This window comes from Halictus rubicundus, chromosome 6 (assembly GCF_050948215.1).
Source record: "Halictus rubicundus isolate RS-2024b chromosome 6, iyHalRubi1_principal, whole genome shotgun sequence".
In the NCBI taxonomy this organism is placed as follows: domain Eukaryota; kingdom Metazoa; phylum Arthropoda; class Insecta; order Hymenoptera; family Halictidae; genus Halictus; species Halictus rubicundus.
The window spans coordinates 16,498,289-16,515,452 of record NC_135154.1 but is presented as its reverse complement, the minus strand read 5'-3'; the positions used below and the strand labels follow the sequence as shown (position 1 = coordinate 16,515,452).

The 17,164-nt window shown below is 39.1% G+C and overlaps 2 protein-coding genes across 2 annotated transcripts in view; both read left to right on the top strand.

Annotated features, from left to right (window-relative positions):
* Positions 1 to 3,328: 3,328 nt before the first annotated feature.
* LOC143354766 (uncharacterized) lies at positions 3,329 to 5,145 on the top strand. Its single transcript, XM_076789072.1, has 4 exons — positions 3,329 to 3,520; positions 4,176 to 4,331; positions 4,456 to 4,620; positions 4,918 to 5,145. Exons 1-4 carry the CDS (start codon positions 3,470 to 3,472, stop codon positions 5,062 to 5,064), a joined length of 519 nt encoding a protein of 172 aa, XP_076645187.1. The 5' UTR covers positions 3,329 to 3,469; the 3' UTR covers positions 5,065 to 5,145.
* An 8,552-nt stretch (positions 5,146 to 13,697) lies between these two features.
* The window catches only part of LOC143354754 (neural cell adhesion molecule 2), a 65,637-nt gene continuing 62,170 nt past the window's right edge, over positions 13,698 to 17,164 (top strand). The window contains exons 1-2 of the mRNA XM_076789047.1: positions 13,698 to 13,732; positions 14,106 to 14,489. Of these exons, the coding sequence (XP_076645162.1) occupies positions 14,408 to 14,489 (82 nt within the window). The 5' untranslated portion in view covers positions 13,698 to 13,732; positions 14,106 to 14,407. The remainder of the gene's footprint in view (positions 13,733 to 14,105; positions 14,490 to 17,164) is intronic.

The following is a 17,164-nucleotide window of genomic DNA, read 5'->3' as shown; positions in this document are numbered from 1 at the left end:
TAAGGGTCGAAAATAAAACGGCCTGATACGTTTTATATACAGGACGTGTTGTTTTTATACCTCACCGTGTAACTCAACTGGAAAATATGTGACCCCGGATTGCATGTAACACCAGTTTTCACGAATAGACTTAACCCTGTAGAAATTGAATTTTTCCGATCATTGCACTGTTGACGATGATCGTTATTCTTCTGATCTCATTCAATTTTCTTGACATTTCCTAACAGTCTGAGAAAGTTATTAGTCACAGAAAATGGAGCAATAAGTTTTTATAAGCAACAACAGTTGTATTTATTAACAATTAAACGATAGGCTTAAATCTCAGTACGAATTTTTTAAATTACATCTATTGAAACTCTAAAGATACATTTATGGAAAACCTATAGTAAAAATTGCTAAAAATCTGAATAAACACAATCTTATTTATCATTATTTTTAAAATGACACTGAATACGATATAAGTCGAACTATATTATAGTAGCTCTACACGATTTATGTCACAGAACGGACCCAAGGATTCGGCTTAGATCAAGTCTTTACAATATCTTCAAAATTATGTTTGAAAAAATTGATAAATAAGGATTATACATAAACAACCGAATTCTCGCCGAAGTTATACATATTAAATAAGTCGCAAATGGAATAGGATAATCCATGTCAACACGTCCGCTGTATTTGATAATGGTACTGAACCGTAATTAGATTTGCCCTTTGACGACTAACAAACAAAGACTTTGCGCGCGCGCGCGAGCGTGTGTGCGCGCGCGAGTGTGTTCGCGTCCTGGATTTCCTTGTTCGACTAATTTTGTTCGGGCGAAGAAGAAAATGTCAGAAGCCATGGTATTCGTGACTGGATTACTTACACTTGTTTTAGTCCTTTTCATCGAAGCTGGCTAATTAAATGAATGCCTGTCGACGCTGATAGGGAGCGTATCGATTTACGTTCTGCGAGGTTGGTCATTAAAAGAGATCACGAGACGCGAACACCTTTTTTGTTTTACTGCCCAGTAAAAGAGAAGCGTGTTTGTCGCGCACCTACTTTAATTAATCTCGGAAAATGATGTGTACACTGCTAATTAAAATTGCTGACCGTTGGCAAAGCTTCGGGGGAAATGCATTGACAGAGAGTTCCGTTAATTTGAAAATCCCTTTTTCTGTTTTTTAGGTTCTTCTCGGTTATACGAGCCTAATACTTCGGTAATTGGGTCAATAATTTCGCATTTATTTTTTATCAATACATTTATTTAACTTCACTTTGATCATTCGAAAGAGTATCAGTTTTGACTGTTTTTCAGCTCCACGGACCATTATCGTTATAAAGTGCGCGATTGTGAAATATGAAAAAATATATTGTCACAGGAAAGTTATAAATTCACTGAATATTGTGTCGTAATTTTAATTAACAACGTGTACAAAATTAATTTGATGTTTCTCACGTCAAGTACAAAATCGCGAACGCAACTCTGATCACAGTTTGCTTTACCCTCCTTTGAGTTTCTTGATTGAAGTACAATAATTTTGTACTCGTTTTTAACTCGAAACCTACTTTCGCAGACCACCATTAGTTTTTTCCTGGATATTTGTGCATGATATATCAGGTGAAAAATTGAGGGTACATATCAATCATCACAGGGAAATGAAGTGGTTCAAAAACTTTTCCGATTCACTCTACATATTGTAAGAAAGCATGACTCAATTTGTAACATAATTTCGTATTTGTTCATAATAGCAAAGTCCCAAGGAATAGCAATAGTCAAAGTTTAAACGGCTAAAAGACTCGAAATTATCAAAGCAGAGAGGCGCACAGCTAACAAAATATTTGGCGAATATCATCGGTGTAATGCAGGCGGTACGGTACCGATGGTTATTGTTTCACGACAGAACAAACTTTGCCGAGAAGTAACGTGCACCGTGATATACTCAAATGTTGTATAACTATAGAAATAAAACTGGCAGATACCGCGCGAGCGAACGGAACGTGCAACTATTCTATTCTCGTCCAATCTAGAAACACGCTAACAATTCCTTTCGAAACTTGCTCGGACATTTTATTCAGGGTATTGTATCACAACACTTCCACCGGTCGTTCGATTTGGAGTCGCGTGTCGCGTTCCAGGTGACTTCAAACTTTGTAATGATTTTCACCGGCTTGAGTTGATGTAAACGAGGCCAGAGGGCTGATCGTCTTGATATTTGTGTAACACGCGTTTAATCAGCGCCATGCGACACTTGGGCTGGTTGTTAATCCTACAATTACGATCGTCGTTAATAGGCGACGTAAATTTTACGAAATACGGCTGTCGTTAATACGTATTGACGTAGCAAATAGTAAACACTCATCATTCCCTTGCAAGTAAAATATTTTAGCGTCGAACGTTGGAAAGAATAGCGACGTACTGCTGTTAATAGGAAAGAAAAAATAGCGAACAAACAAAACAACCAGCTGAGACAATACTAATCCATAAAACTTTCTTGTATCCTAATGACATCCTTTTACATGTCATTTTCAACAAAATGATACCAAACTCGATACAATTTGGACCATATTTACATGTTTAACACGTTGACTGCCATGTGGGTGAAAGAAGGTATTTGTCCAGGTTTTACAATGAATTTTTCCGTTAATATATTCATTGTACCAAACTTGATTAGGATCTGTAAAATGCAAGAAAGTTGGAGGACAATATCATACGTTTAATTTTTTTTCAATTTGTATTTCATTAAATAACTTACGTTGATGGAATTTTTGAGGTTTCTAGTTTGGCAGTCAAAGTGTTAATCCACAATACGGTAGACCCTCTATTATCCGTACTAAAACTTTTTATTACGAATTATTCTATACATGTACTATCGTTGAATAATGGCGGTTTTGATATTTTTGAAAAATGGTTGCACTTAAGCATACACTGTAGAATTTTCTGTCGCGTTTTGTAACGAGCGTTCAGTTGCATTTAATTGCATCTGAATTCTTTTAATCATAATTACCTTTTTCCGTATAATAACACGAGATTTTATTATTGACTAAAAAAGATGTTTGTCAGCTACCATGCCGATAACAAAACCTTCGTTTACGTAACACAACCATTTCACTGTCTAATTTCGCACACTTATTTTCCTCTGTCACCAGGATAGAAATGTTTTGTAAACTTCAAGAATTGTCCTTTATTATGCTTATAAATGGAGAATTGTTGCAATCCTCGCTGCAGTCGCTGTGTAAGAAATAGTTTTAGATAACACCTTCAGCTATTAGCTTGAAACAATGAGTGGGCCGAGCGTTCAAGCTCAATTTATAAAACGCCGTGACGATGTTATAATTCCAACTCGACAAGCGACATTTGATAAGATCATCGACTCTGGGGATAATTGCATTAATAGTTGAAATCCGCCTTTGAAATAACAACCGGTGGCTGAACTCGTGTTCAGTATCACTTGTGAACACGTCGAAAGGCGTATTGGCTACGCGTAAAAAATGATTTTGTTGCGCGTCATTCCGTTTGGGTTTTTCTTGTGCTTCGTGCAGGTGAGAATTAATCGTCTGACGTGTGCTTTTCCTCTTCGTCATTGGTGCATGGTTGCTTGAACGAAATTGAACCAATAATATCATTTATCGATAAGTACTTCGCAAATTGCGTCGCTCTTTCACTTCGCCAGACAGGTTCCCTGCTATGGAAAGTAGCCTAACACGTACACTACCTCGCAGCTTAGATAATTTGACTCGCTTTAATTACATTGATTATCTTCAATAGAGTTTCGTTAGTATGGAAAATTAATTTGACTGTCTTTAATAAAGTTTTCTTCGTGTATAAAATTAATGTACTTAACTTTAACAGTTTCCCTAGTGACAAAATTAATTTGACCATTCCTAACTTTATACACATTGTTGTCCAAAGTGCACATCATACTATTCAGAGCTCCCGTGATTATCATCTGCTACATTGTTTCAATATTTCATAAAGGAGGTGCGTTGTGTAAAACATTTTAACGATGAAGGTGAACAATGAAACTTCGTCCTTACAATTTCATATTTCACCTAGTCATTTTTATGATAAATAAAATCTGCAGTCTAATCCTAAGTCAGAATGTCTTCTAAAGTCAATGTCTGCATGCGCTTCTCGTAAACAGTTCAATTTGTAAACATCAGCATAGCATTACAATTGTATATTTTTGTTACACAGGCAGCTCTCGACGTTCTCTTTGATGACGCTTATTGTGAAATTTTGAACACGGAGTACGTCGACCCTGATTGCTCACTAGACATCTTAGATGACAGCGAATATGAAAGTTATATGACCGTGCGTCTTGAGATAAAAAAAATGATTCCCGCTCTTGTAGTAGGTATTTCTACGTTTTTAGAATTGTTACAGTATTTTTTGTAGCATATATGAGAACATTGTTTTAATAATAATAATAATAATACTACATAAATACAAAATAATAATTACAAAATTTGTACAGGTCTCGGCAACAATAGTTGGAATGGAAAGGAATGGCGAATATACACAGGACGTAGGACTTGGCTGGACAATGGATGTTTGTGAAACTTTAGCTGGTCCTCCTAACATTGCACATGTTTTTGTCAAAGCTCTCGACATGACTCCTGACAAGTGTCCTCCAGAACCGGTACGTTAACATCATGCAATAAACATAATTTTCGTAAATAGTAAAGTGTGAAAATCAACAAAACCAATAAGCAGAACAGGGAATTAACTCAACATTAGCTTTCATTGCTTTCTGAAACACAGCGGATTCAATTGTCGATATTTAAACTGTGATAATATCGCAAAAAAATGTTGGTGCCATTTTGAAAAATGACAGAGAAAAACAGGGAAAAATCGTAGGGCAAATTTTAAGATGTCGTTGTAAAGAGGAACCTTACTAATCTTTATTTTGTTTTCATATTTTATTGTTCTATTCCAGGGAGTATATGGAAATAAACATTTTGTTATTGACGAGAACAGTGGTCTTCCAGATTCAGTTCCTAGTGGCAAGTATTTTTTAAATGTGACGATACTACACGAGGAAGAGCCACTAGGTATAGTCGGTATTTATTTAACGATAATGTAATTTATTCCATTACTGTGTTAATTATCGTAAAGCACATGTATGTAGTAATTACGCAATAAATACGAGTCTGCAAATACAAAATGTAATTTATCTTGTTGCTCTTATTTTCTTGAACCTACACATGCATTATTTGTGTAATAAAACGTGATAACGGCAATCATTATTGAGTAAATAAACGTGCATCGTGTAAAGAAATTCTAATGAAACAGTATAAAAATATTCTTTTTCAGTACGAACAAATACAGTATAATAAAGTTAGGAGTATGCGAGAAAAACTGAAAAACATTCTTATTCTTTATGGACACAGTTTACTGACGAACCTAAGACAATGGAGAAAAGTTACAAATCGACGAAATCTTAGAATTCTGAAAAAATCGCAATTTTCACCAAAAAAATTAATCTTTATCTGTGCAAAAGAAGCTTCTTTGGTAATTAATGGTAGTTATTTTATCGGGTCATTTACTATATATGTGTGAAATTTCAGCTCGATTAGTCGAATAGTTGTTCGTTAAAACTTCGTATTTCGAATTGCAAATTTAGGAATATATTCTACAGATGTACGGTTGTTGATTAATGGAAAAATTTTGATTTTTGTATCCTCTAAACCAGGATCCCCTCTTAAAGGATTGTTATCTATGAGACAAAGAGATAAGCTTGATACCGTGATCGCTGCATTGCCGTTTCTCTACGATGTTGAAGTTGCTATAGTACCCTCTCGAGGGTAAATCGCTTCGAAATTATAGTTTTATAAGAACAAAAGTCGTTGCATGGTACGGTCGGACCTACCGGATGGGCAGACCATGCGATTTATCGTGATACCAATATTTACCCCAAGCCTGCACCGCTAGATCCCCGGAGGTTCAGCAACGAGGACCACAGAGTCAGCAAATCCGGCGTCCCATCTAGCTGGTTTGGAAACGATTCAAGGAACTGCATCGGTAACGCCGTGAAAAATGTCTTATTGCAACCAGGAATACCCTTGCATCGCGAAGCTATTGAACAAACTGTCCCGCGTACGACGAAACTTGTAAATTAAAATGGATGGCCCCGGTTGTCATGGCTGAATTTCGTTTCGCCGAAAGTTACATATGTTAACGTCGCGGCTTTGTTTCCCGTCCCGAAACAACTACGAACATACACCGCGTATTGTCGGCGTTCGCATTTTCGCGGAACGAGGCGCAAAAAGTTTTTCGGCCTCAAAGCATTGTTGTCTTATTACTCGCTTGCTCTTCCTTTTGTTCTTCAGTTTTAGAATGTTCTGCATGAAAATAAGCTGTTGAATACTTTTTGCAGAAAAGATTCCATGTGTTCGAGAATTAGCGTTGAACGCAATTTATTAGTAGAACGCGGATATTCGTGTAGAATAAAAATTGCATAATTCAGGAGCCACATAGACGTTCAATGCTTTTGTTAAAATTGACTGTTTTACATGTAACTTCTTTCTCACAGCAAAAATCACATTTTTCAAAATAAAATGGAATACAGAAGAATTGTGAAGTTGCCTGCTTTCCAATTGTTTTCCGGTATATAATTGAAAGCTGTCTCGTTCGAATATCGGACTTCGAATAACCATTTTCATAAATATGTATTTCGGGTTAACTGTTTACGTCGACGGAACAAAAAGACCGGCGCCCGCGCGTTTTCGATCTGAGAACGAAGTTACCGTGCGCGCAATCACGATATACTGTTAAAAGTTAATCATTGAATTACACAAAACTAAACGTCATTTACCGTTCTCATTTCTGACCGCAAAAAGGATCGGCGTGTACGTAGTCGCCCTGGGCTGAAAACAATGTGTGGAAACCGAATGTTTGATTCCACGTTGTACAGAGAGAAATGATAATTCGTGTTACGCGTTTGTTTTTCCACGTGCCCGCAATCGTCGGTGATTGTTGCGATTCTGCTTTGTTTTTAAACTCGGTTGCTCGGAAACGTTCGAGATTGCCGACGAAGGTTAATTATAATTCCTCGATATTGTAAAAGTATTGCGAAGCTTCGGAGAGATTGCAATTAATATAACGACGCGATGTCGCGGCACAATGAAAATCGGTAGAAGTATGACTGCACGTTTAGTTTGACAAATAAAAAGAAAAAACTGAAATTCACAAGCGACGTATAAACTTCTCTCGGTGACGCGTTATGTTTCGCAAATATGCGAGTCAGGCTTTTTAATATATTGACCGTTCCCGACCTAGAATCGTACGACACGAATCATCGACGCATCCCCACTCGCTCTCCAATTTGAATCAGTCGGCCAATAATAATTTAGCGAGCGACAGTTAGGGTAAATGCGTCCCACGGCGGATCAATTTACAATCTATTACAACTCCAAGAGGATTTCATCGGAGATCCGCATGACCACACGGAACACAGGTATTCAATTTGTTCCGAATAATAATTAGTTTGTTGGCCGTTGAAAATATGTAATCGTTTATCGCGTTTTTTGCCTTCTCTCATTTCGCAAATCCGAACAAAACTGTATTCAGTTAACCCTGCATGTAATTACGTATCACGTAGGCATAATTTTCATTAAATTGAAATATCAAAATTCACATATTATGCATTTATGATAATAATCAGTAGATCAAAAGCAAAACAGTACAATCACCTACAGAATTTAAACATACATACATAAAGGAAATACATGTTTATGGAGCTCCTGTGTCTTGCAATTAACAAACACAATTTTTATTTCGCATAAGAATCCCCAGATTATTTATATACAATTTTTGTCAAAAGGTAAACAAAAATTTAACAAATTGGAGAACTAACAATACATTTTGAAAATAAGATTGAAAGCAGCGCAACGCGATGGTAGAATTTCTCCTGATCAGTAATACGAGTTGATTATCAGCTATCGAAGTTTCCAATATCATCAGTTGCTATTAAAAGCGTGACAATGCGTGCGTTTAAAGCCCCGTAAACCGTTTTATTGTTTATGGGACGCGGTGCATTTAAAATATTGAGTAGCTAGGTAAGTCGTTATCGATCGCACAGAGGGATTTCTTGACGCCGATTATGGTCCCTCGACTCGGTTACAAAAGGGTCCAGCTGAATGAGATGGGAAGTGCTACGTTCGTCACAATTACGACGAGGTTACTAAAAGTCCAAGAACGTCGACAATGGAGTGTTGGAGAAGGAAGTTTATTGCTTCCGCAATAAGATTCTAGGGTGCACGCTAAGAAAGAGGTTAAGTTCAAAATACACACTGGCCAGATGATGTGGGGTGCAAAAGGTATTCCGAGATATCTCGGCGAGATAATACAGCTGTTGCTGCTGCTGCTGCTTTTTCGAAGAGAGAGTCCGCTTTAATTTTAACAGCAGCACGTCTCCAATCACTATAAACGATCTGTATTTCATTTCGGTATCAACAAAAACACTGCTCGAACCCACCTGATCTACTTATTAAGCGCCTTTTTTACATTTCCCGTTCGAATGTTGAAACGATTCAATCGCCGGGGCCATTAATATTTAAAGAACCCCATTATACCGCCCCTGGGAAAAAGTATTCGATCGAGCAAGCCGAGCGAATGTCATTGTAATTCACACATTTTGCATCGGCGATGTTTTCGTTTACAGCGAGGCAAATGTGATAATAAAACTCGTATTGCTAATCGTGTCATGGCTATACACTATGTTATATTTACAGTAATTATTAGACTGCTTATTAACTACAATTTATAGCAGAAGAAACATTAACGCTAAATCTACCACGTAGAAAATGTATCGAGTAAATGTTGCCTGATAAAAATGGCAACACTACATTTAATTAGATTGCGGAATTTATTCCATTATTTTCCGTACAGAAATGTTCGTAATTTCAATAATTGTAGATTATGAAATCATTGCGGCATTTTCTACCATTTCCGTTTCTGGAGGAGGAAGAGGATAAATTTTTGATTGTTGTCGCAAAGATTTGGGGTGTGCGAGGTAGCGTTCGGTATCTATAGTGTTTGTCGCGTTCGCATTGACGAGGGAAGTGAAGCGTTCACCAAAATCGACAGAGTTTGGACGCAGTGGATAAGTTCATCGCGTTGCGGATAGAGGGTGACAGGACAACCGTTTCCGGAATCGTGAAATATAGAACCAACTAGCAGAGTAATTATGCATCTTTTGGCACCGGCTATGCAAACTTGCTCAACTGTTATGCTATCTTTGCGAACACAACAATTATCTTCCAGCTTGATGACTCTAATTCAGCGACTCGAGTTTCCATTAGGGCTTCCCCGTTTTTACGAAACGAGCCTAAACACTGGTTTTATCGGGTGAATAAAATGCGAAGTCCGGGTTTACATGCTGGAATTAATATCTAAAAGTTAACTAGACATTGTTAAAATTTTACCAAAAATGTTAACATTTCGACTTGAAATCACCTCGAGCTGCTAAATAAGTTCGGTGGCCATTTTATATTTTATGGAATCGTATTTCCTGAAGGAAGGTACTAAATGAAATCAATAATCTTTTCTTATTTCTTTGGTTTTATCCAGAGTATGATTCATATTTTTGTGGCTCCATGAATGTTAGATGTGTGTGTGTGAAATGGAGAATTCTCTTAATAATTTCATGTCTTAATAATTTTATTGCAGTAACGTTTCAAAAATGTGTTTTATATAAAGCAACCAAACTGAATCAACAACATTTAAAATTACCTTGTGTAAACAAATTTTAGTAATTCTCAAGTAAAATAAAAGTTAAATACAAATACTGTTATATGAAAGTTTATGTCGTATGCAAAGTACGTTTCTGATATTTCTAGAGCTTCGATGCAACTCATAAAATATTAGAGTACAATAAAGGAAAAAATAAAAGTCATAGTGAAAGAGGAATGAATAGTAATATTCGTTTACATTTTATTTTCACGAAGGAAAGGAGCCCGTAATGACGGTATGGATATTATTGATTTCTTACTCTAATCGTGAAACACCTCGACATGATATTGCAGAAATTATAAATAGAAGTTAAGAAGTAGAACGTGTATTTATCATCATTAAAGACTGGAAATCGCGTGAAACAACATGAAAACAGTTGCCAGGAAAATGTAGGACTTGTAATTTACCACTTCATTAACGATTCAATCTTCACTAATTTATTACTGCTAGACTTGCTATTACTGTTATTAAATATGTACTATACGTTTAAACGTAAGTCAAGTTGATGTAGTCAGGGTCTTTAGTATAAAGAAATGAGCAATTACGAATCATTATATTATGTATTATGGGATTATTTACGCCTATGGCATGGTAATGAATTATTACGTTCTAGCACGTGACTAATAAGTGAAGTAATTAGTCATCTACTGAACAGTTGGTTCGACAAGTTTTTTCATGCAACTATTCAATTAAAATTGTTTTGGTTATTTTCGATATGTCGAGTATTACAATAAATTACTATTATACGAAATCTATCATTCACACGTGAAATTACCAATGCAATTACGTCATAGTTAATTATTTCACGTAGTTGATTGTTCATGTCTTGCAAAATTGTTACCATTTGTAATATTTTTGTCATGTTAATGTAATTTAATACATTGAATTTGCGAATATGCAGGAAAATTACTTTGTTCGGTAGTACTTATTAATAATATTGCAAGTGATCGTAATTAAAAAAACCCGTTGTTTTTAAACTTTAGAAGTATATACGAATTGTGTCGTTTCCATGCTAAAGTTTTCGTGAAAGAATTGCAAAATATTTCGGTTTCCATGATTGCACTCTTGCAGTGTTTTATAAAATGTTTGCTTAGGTTATCGATCAACTGCGGAATTTTATGCATTTATAGCACATAAAATATAATACCTCCGAAAATTTTTAATAAATAAGGCAGTACATAATTCAAAACCGTTTCAGTTTATTTTTAATTTAATGAAGGCATCAACAAGAGCGAAACAATTTCGTTCGGTTCCAATTCATCTAAAATTGTCTATAAAATTGCCCGGTCTAGTGGTCGCAAACCAACTACGCCATTTATAGAAAATATGAACAGACTCTACTCTATAGAGAGTATCGTAAAAAGAATATGGGCAATGAATATGTTACTTTTATATAACGGTCTGCCGAGGAACCCTGAATTTTTAAGATGGACGCTTTATTGCCAAATGCTAATGTAATTATAAATATTGAAATCACTATTACTATTTAAGATTAAGGTCCTCCTACCATTGCACATGTTTTTGTAAAAGCTCTCGACATGATTCCTGACAAGTGTCCTCCAGACCCGGTACGTTAACATCATGCAATAAACATAATTTTCGTAAATTGTAAAGTGTGAAAATTAACAAAACTAATAAGCAGAACAGGGAATTAATTCAACATTAGCTTTCATTGCTATTTAAGATTGGTAATATTTTCGTATAAGCTAATAAAAAACAAAAAGATCCGTATGAAATAACTACTAGGATTGATAGCAGCTACATGCAGTAGAACTGCTCAATAATAAGTCCGACATGTGAGTAAAAGTGATTTCTAGAAAATCAAACATTATGTAAGCAGTGTACAGCATTCACAAAATATTAACACTAGGTTTACGGAGCACAAAAAGTGACTATTTTGCAATACTTTATAAAAATAACAAGAACGTGTAACCCAGATTATTAGAAATATTTTTAAAATAATACATACCCAAAGAAATAACTTTGCCAAATAATTTCTCACGTATGCATTCTTAGAATTTTAATAATTCTAAATGAAAAATATTAGAACCCGTCATTTTGACGGGTCCCGTAAACCTAGTGTTAAACAAATATACACTCAGGTCTGAAATATACTAAATTCCCACGCAGTCACCTCTGTTTAAGCGGTACCCGATCAAAAAGGGTGCCAACAGCCCCCGAAATTAGTCTTGACGTTCTCGCGCGCCGTTCCCAGCCCACAAATATCTTAGCCATTAATCTCCCAGATAACGAATGAATAGTAAATACGACGTTCGAGGTTCTCACACCATTTTCTAACATTTGTCTGTTCGTCGCGGGGTTGAACAAGGGGAATAGCCTGTAGTGATCACCGGTGGGGGCACGGAAAGGGAGTAGTATGAAAAGTGCTCGGAGAATGCTTTAAGCTGCCGCCGGAGGGTGGCGAAATCGCACGAATCGTACCGAGCCGAGCCGAAAGCTCGGTCACCCCTGTCAGTAGGCCTGCCGCAACGCAGCAGTGAGCGCGCCTTCTGCTCTGTGTGGGGACTGCGCGCTTCCTCGTTGCCATTCTGACGATCCATGGTGCTTTCATTACCAGCGATCGTTGTCACAATCATCCCTAACACAGTGTTCAATCACAAAAACCGTCTCATCAACGTTACCACTCGTTCCAACCCCGCTGTGCTTCAATCAACCAGTTCTCATTATCCCAATCATCATCTGTGACATTGTTAACAACGTTTCTTCCAACAAATCCGTCGAAACCTCGTGGACCCGGTGGTAACCGAAGTGAATGTAACATAAAAATAAATCTTCGATATTTTCTTCTTCGAATTCGAAGTATGCTTGTGACTTTGTTAACGTTCTGACAAAATCGGCGACTGCTGAACCTCGCAGACCTGGTGGTAATGGTAGTGAATTTAGTAAAAATTAACAGTCCGGAATTTTTGTTCCTCGGAATTTGGAATACGTCTTTCCGGGCTGGTGCGTTTCGAGATGGTTCGGGGTGGAAGGCTTGAGGTAGTTGAATGAGAATTTATCGTGATCCTACGCCTATGCACGGGAACAAGTGATCCCGTACGCGATCTTCCCGCTGGTAGATCGGCCGGGTCGGTTGCTCGCGTTTAGGGGCAATTTTCGCCCCGCGTTATCGCCAGCCCCGTGACATTTGAGTAAGCGCGGGGATTGGCAGTTTCGCACGACGTAGGATGTGCCCGATAGATTATGACACCATGAAACGATTCTGACGACAGTCCCGCACGCCTCCTCGCGATACCATCTGATGGGTCCTAATGACGCCGCTTGGGTGTTATCGTCAGCATCGCCGGGGAGACGTCTATTTCCATCGTTCGATTCCCGCGTCCCACGCGCGCCAGCCTGTTCTGAAAAAGACCGCCGTTACGTCATTATTGGTGAACGATGACAGGAACCCATCTCTCTCTCTCTCTCTCTCTCTATATATATATCACTCTTTCCCTCTATCATCTCTCTCTCTCTCTGCGAGTGAAGTGTAGTCGCGTATGAAGCGGCCGTTAATGGACCGTGGACGGAATATACGATTAGCCCGTCGAGCAGTGCCATTAATAACGACGAAGACGCTTTATAAAGATCGCACGCAATCCCACCGACGGGGGCGACGCTTGTTTAAAAACAGGACGAGACCCTCTGCACTGTCAGTTACGTTTCGTGAATGAACTTGGATGGTTCACCGTTACCATCCTCAGGACACCTAGCCGAGACTAGCCAACGACGAGCATGTTGTGAGGGGACACAGAGCTAGCAGTGTGAAATTATTGTGGGGGCTGGTTCATCTCATTCGTGATTGAACTAACATAGTTTACGGGCTGTGATTTGCAGGACACCTGGGCTGGTCGGCGAGAGTAGCTAATGACGGGCACGTTGTGAGAGGACACAGCTAGTGAAATTATCGTGATCGGTTGCATTCTCGTTTCGTGAATGAACTCCGACGGTTCACGGTTACGATCTGTTACCTAGGCTAGCTGATGACGGACATGTTGTGAGGGGACGCAGAGTTCGCAGTGTGGGATTATTGTGGAGTTGCACCGTTGCCCAGGCGTTTCGCGAATGAACTCGGATGTTTCACGATCTGCTACCCAGGCTAGCTAGACCCGAGGAAAGTAGCTAACTGACGGACATGTTGTAGGGGGACACGGAGCCTAGCGGTGTGAAATTATCGTGGGGCTAGTTGTCGTTCAGGCTGTTCGTGAACGAACTTCCTTGGTTGCGATCTGCATGGCACCTAGGCTAGCTGGTTCCGGTGAGACCGGCTAATCCGTGCTGGACATGTTGTGAGAGGACACAGAGCCAGCGGAGTGAAATTATTGTGCCCAGTTGCGCTACCGTTTTCGCGAACGAACTCCGACGGTTCAAGGCTACGATCTGCTACCCTAGGCTAGCCGGCGATTGCAGCTATCTGACGGACATGCTGTGAGGGGACACAGAGCCAGCGGTGCGAAATTATTGTGGGGCAAGCCAAGTGTACTGTGAAGTTCGGTGTCGGCGTACGCCGTCGGAAATCTCCCGAGTCACCCTCGGGAGGAGGAGGATCCCGAAAACGGGGTCCCAGGACCGAATTCATTGAAACTTATCAGCAGTCCCGACCTAGTTGCTGTTCGCTGAGGGGCCACGGTGTCCGAACGCGGAGGGGAGCCAGGTTAAAAGGATTCGCCCGTTCGGCTTCACACGATCGCAGGATGAAGGGGATGCTTCTGTTGATGGGCATGATGGTTCGATTTGTCGCGGCGGAACTTCTCCTCGACAATGTCGACGTGCCAAGTAAGTGATCGAAACTCCTGCTGCTCTACGCTTCGACTGTGATTTCGCGCACGGTTAATTAAGGCTCTCCTGGGTGGGGGAAAAGGTAATTGTCCTAGCGATCAAGAGGATCGGGGGAACATTGTAGTTTTCATTCCCGGGGAATACGAGCAACCGGGGCTAGTAACCGGGGTTAATTCGGAACGAACGTGTTTCGTTACTCGCCGGCCAATCTGTTCTGGAATTCCTATTCAACGCGGGCGTCGAGGCTAGCATTACCTGTCAAAACGTTACGTTGAACGGACGGCGCCGCGAACGCAGCAATTATGCCACCAATTAATGGGGAAATACGGGCCGACGTGACGTCAGTTATTCATAAAGACGCTGTCGACAGGATCATAATCGTTGCGAACCGTTTATGCTCCCCGCCCCCTGGCCGCGATGAAGCTATCTACTGTCGACGGACACGGTTTTACCGGGAGCAAAAAAGTTTGTTTGTTTATTATCGACTCCGAGGTCGACGGACGCGCAGATGGTATATGGAGAATTTCGGCTGTCAATAGTTGTTTCGCGGGCAACGTAGGCTGCGCTTCCGTGCCCTACGACATCGGGACTGCACCGCAGCCCCCGTTTATTTAATCGATGTATTATGCAAATTGACATAACGGCTACACTTCGGATGCAGTAATCGACCACCATCTCTCGACTGATTCACAATGGAACAATGTGTACGGTGAATAATTGGCTGCAGCCTCGAAATCAAAGCTACCGTACTTCCTACGCGGACTTCGATGATGAACGGCCAACGAGCTTTTGAAGATGTGTTTGCACTGTCGAACCGCGTCTACTCCATCTTTGATATCTAAACACGCGGATCTCGGCTGCGTTACGCGCACTAATTCGTTTTTCTTTCAAACAATTTCGCCCGACGTGACAGGTGGATAATCGAAGACACGTTTTCGTCACTGAAAACATTGAAAAGTTTGCCATTACATTGAAATTATTCAGTTTGCAGTTGATACAGACGATTTTTATTTTCCAGAAAAATCCTGAATCTGTGCACAACTTTTCAGGTCGTCTTTTGAGAAATCCCTTAATATTTAATTAATTCAAAATGCAGAGTTATGAACGCTACGAGCTCACGAGATCAGTGAACACGAGGTAAAACGTGTATGCAAGTCTCTTGGAATGTTTATTGTCATCGTGAATCCTTCACGTGATTGTCAAAGTTATTATTCCGAGCTCGAACAACGGAACGAGTTCGTAATCGAGGATTGAACGACCGGCCGACTTAATTATTCGAGAAAATTGAACATATAAATTGCTTTTAAGCAGCGTGTTTAATAAACCCGATGATTAATCCATTACACGTTGATTGGTTCGGATTTACCCACCTCTTCGGAGTAGTCGCGGGAACGGGAATTTCGCGAAAATTAACGTAACGCAGAATAATTTCGCGACGATTGAATTCTGGCGATTACTATGGCTTTGTTTCACCTGAATGTTGCTCCCAAGTAAATATGACTCAAGTATTGTACCCGCGCTAGCGTTTCGTAAATGGTTCCTAATTTCGTCATTTTCAAAGGGCAGAAACGTATCGTTTGTTTCCGCGGAATAACTGATTATACGTAATCCTTCTGACGTTTAGCGAAACAGAATCCAATTTCATGGGGCGGAGAGGCTATTGAGTACAACGGAGAATGCATGCGTTCTCTTCTTATTACTATACTAAGCAACATGCTCAAAACACGTTTAATTTTATGTTTAGTCCCGCAGCAAGAGTTATGGCTATTTTTGCCGGAGAAATTAGAACACTGTTTAACCAGTTTTCGAGGCCGTTTTCGCGCGAATTTTTGGGAATTTTTTCAGAAAAAGTACTGGACCTCTTGCATTCTGATTTTTTACACATACGGATTGGTATTAGAAGCACGTATGTGATCCTTTTTTAAGTAAAAATAATCAAAATTACATGAGCTATATATCTTGTTTATAGAGCATGTCTTATTCGTACGATAGTTGAGCTGGTCGTTTGTCACACCGATTATTAACTCGACAAAATAACATTGTTTTACCTCGTGTATAGAATGTGCTAATAGCCCGATACGTAATTGTGAGTGATTTAAGAAATTAGTGTTTTTTCTAATTCCATCTAATCATTTTTCTTGGCACATTATTATCCTACCGTTTATAAAAATTGAAGATAAATAATTGTACTTCTGTGGCCATTGCAATTGCGTGTGAACGTCAACAAATTGTCCCGAGTAAAACAATCTAATAAAATCTATTTGAGTGTTTGTTATTTAATCCTCGGTTGGTGAAAATTGGTTTCATTTTGTTGCAGGATTACGTTTCATCGGAATTTACACGAGTTATTTATATTAGGATCAACAAGAGAATTAACGATGATTTTTCATCCTGTAAGGGAAATTAATATAAATGATCGAATAATGAGGCGCGCAATGCGTTTTATGTATTTCAGAATATATTTTCGTACAAATATGCGATTTCATTGTTCGAAAGCGTCGCCCTTCCGCTCGAAAACTGTCACGAAATCGTCGGTGCTCTTCTCTGAATGTATGTTTTGCATAAAATTGATTTTATTTTACGGCAAAAAAATTCTTCACACACACACACACAGAGAAGGGCGACAGTTTCACGGCGACCGAGGACAGTGACAACATCGCGTAATAATTTGA

Bases quoted from the DNA above. Each gene is read 5' to 3' on its own strand.
- LOC143354766 (XM_076789072.1), top strand. From the start codon at position 3,470: ATGATTTTGTTGCGCGTCATTCCGTTTGGGTTTTTCTTGTGCTTCGTG. The intron at 3,521-4,175 runs GTGAGAATTAAT...TTTGTTACACAG, and splicing joins TTTTCTTGTGCTTCGTGCAG to GCAGCTCTCGACGTTCTCTT. The intron at 4,332-4,455 runs GTAGGTATTTCT...AAATTTGTACAG, and splicing joins AAATGATTCCCGCTCTTGTA to GTCTCGGCAACAATAGTTGG.